Genomic DNA, 1,299 nt, shown 5'->3' on the forward strand with positions numbered 1-1,299 from the left:
AAACAGCTTCCTGTCTGCAGCTTCCTGTCTGCATTAAACAGCTTCCTGTCTGCATTAAACAGCTTCCTGTCTGCAGCTTCCTGTCTGCAGCTTCCTGTCCGCATTAAACAGCTTCCTGTCTGCATTAAACAGCTTCCTGTCTGCATTAAACACTTCCTGTCTGCAGCTTCCTGTCTGCATTAAACAGCTTCCTGTCTGCATTAAACAGCTTCCTGTCTGCAGTAAACACTTCCTGTCCGCATTAAACAGCTTCCTGTCTGCAGCTTCCTGTCTGCATTAAACAGCTTCCTGTCTGCATTAAACAGCTTCCTGTCTGCAGCTTCCTGTCTGCATTAAACAGCTTCCTGTCTGCATTAAACAGCTTCCTGTCTGCAGCTTCCTGTCTGCATTAAACAGCTTCCTTTTCACATAAATCTGTTTCCTGTCCTTAAATCTGTATTAATTAAAATCCATCACATTTTTATGAATGAAACTGAATGGTACCTGAACGCCTCTCTGGTCTCTTCATCTTGTTGAAGCTGCAGGAATAAATCTGTAAAACTTTCATCTTCCACAGGTAAGACGTTCACTGCTCTCATGCACAGAGCACATGGATGGTCCACACACAAAACACAAAAAGTCCCTGTAAGAGCGACCACCGCTGCTTCTTCCTCTGCTCCTGTCTGACTCTGACTGGGAGTCAGTCAGACAGGGAGAGGAAGTGGACTGTGGGAGGGAGGTGAGAGACACACTGACAAACACTCTGCCTGCGGACGGACAGAGGAGAGAGGAAGGAACAGAAACAGGAAGAGCAATGTAAGGGTCTGTCCTGTCTTTTTTCAAGGACACCTAAGGGACCAGAGTGTGAGATTAAGTCCTAACATGTAGGTCTCAGACTGAACAGGAGCCAAAAAGGAGGTGAAACCCAGGAAAACCTCCTGGTTCTCCTCACAGTGCAGTAACAGCGCCTCCTGGTGGTGGTCCACAGAATCACAGAAGACTTCCCTTTTTTACCTCATCAGTTTTTATTTAGCATCCATCTGAGACACTGGGTCAGGGACAGACATGAGGACAGGAGGGTTGGGGAGATAAGGACAGACATGTGGACGGGGCTCTCACTGGGCTGCCACCTTATTGTGGTGGAGAGGTTTGAGTGTCCCCAATGATCCTAAGAGCCATGTTGTCAGGGGTTTCATGCCCCTGGTAGGATCACCCAAGGTAAACTGGTTCTAGTTGAGGGATCAAACAAAGCACAGCCAAAAGACCCTTAATGATAAGTGCCGTAAATGGACTGAGTGTTCCCTCGCCAGGGCGTGGATC

General features: G+C 47.7%; 1 protein-coding gene across 2 annotated transcripts in view; it reads right to left on the reverse strand.

Annotated features, from left to right (window-relative positions):
• Positions 1-672, reverse strand: part of LOC106532490 (atrial natriuretic peptide receptor 1) — a 33,548-nt gene extending 32,876 nt beyond the window's left edge. Inside the window, exon 1 of one of the 2 annotated variants that reach the window (XM_014028549.1) lies at positions 484-672. Coding sequence is in view for 1 of the 2 variants with exons in the window: in XM_014028552.1 (XP_013884006.1) it covers positions 484-547 (64 nt within the window). In the remaining variant the exon portion in view is untranslated. The remainder of the gene's footprint in view (positions 1-483) is intronic. The other variant, XM_014028552.1, reaches the window with a different exon arrangement.
• Positions 673-1,299: the final 627 nt, after the last annotated feature.

The sequence above is a fragment of the Austrofundulus limnaeus genome, unplaced genomic scaffold, assembly GCF_001266775.1.
Source record: "Austrofundulus limnaeus strain Quisiro unplaced genomic scaffold, Austrofundulus_limnaeus-1.0 Scaffold778, whole genome shotgun sequence".
Taxonomy (NCBI): Eukaryota; Metazoa; Chordata; class Actinopteri; order Cyprinodontiformes; family Rivulidae; genus Austrofundulus; species Austrofundulus limnaeus.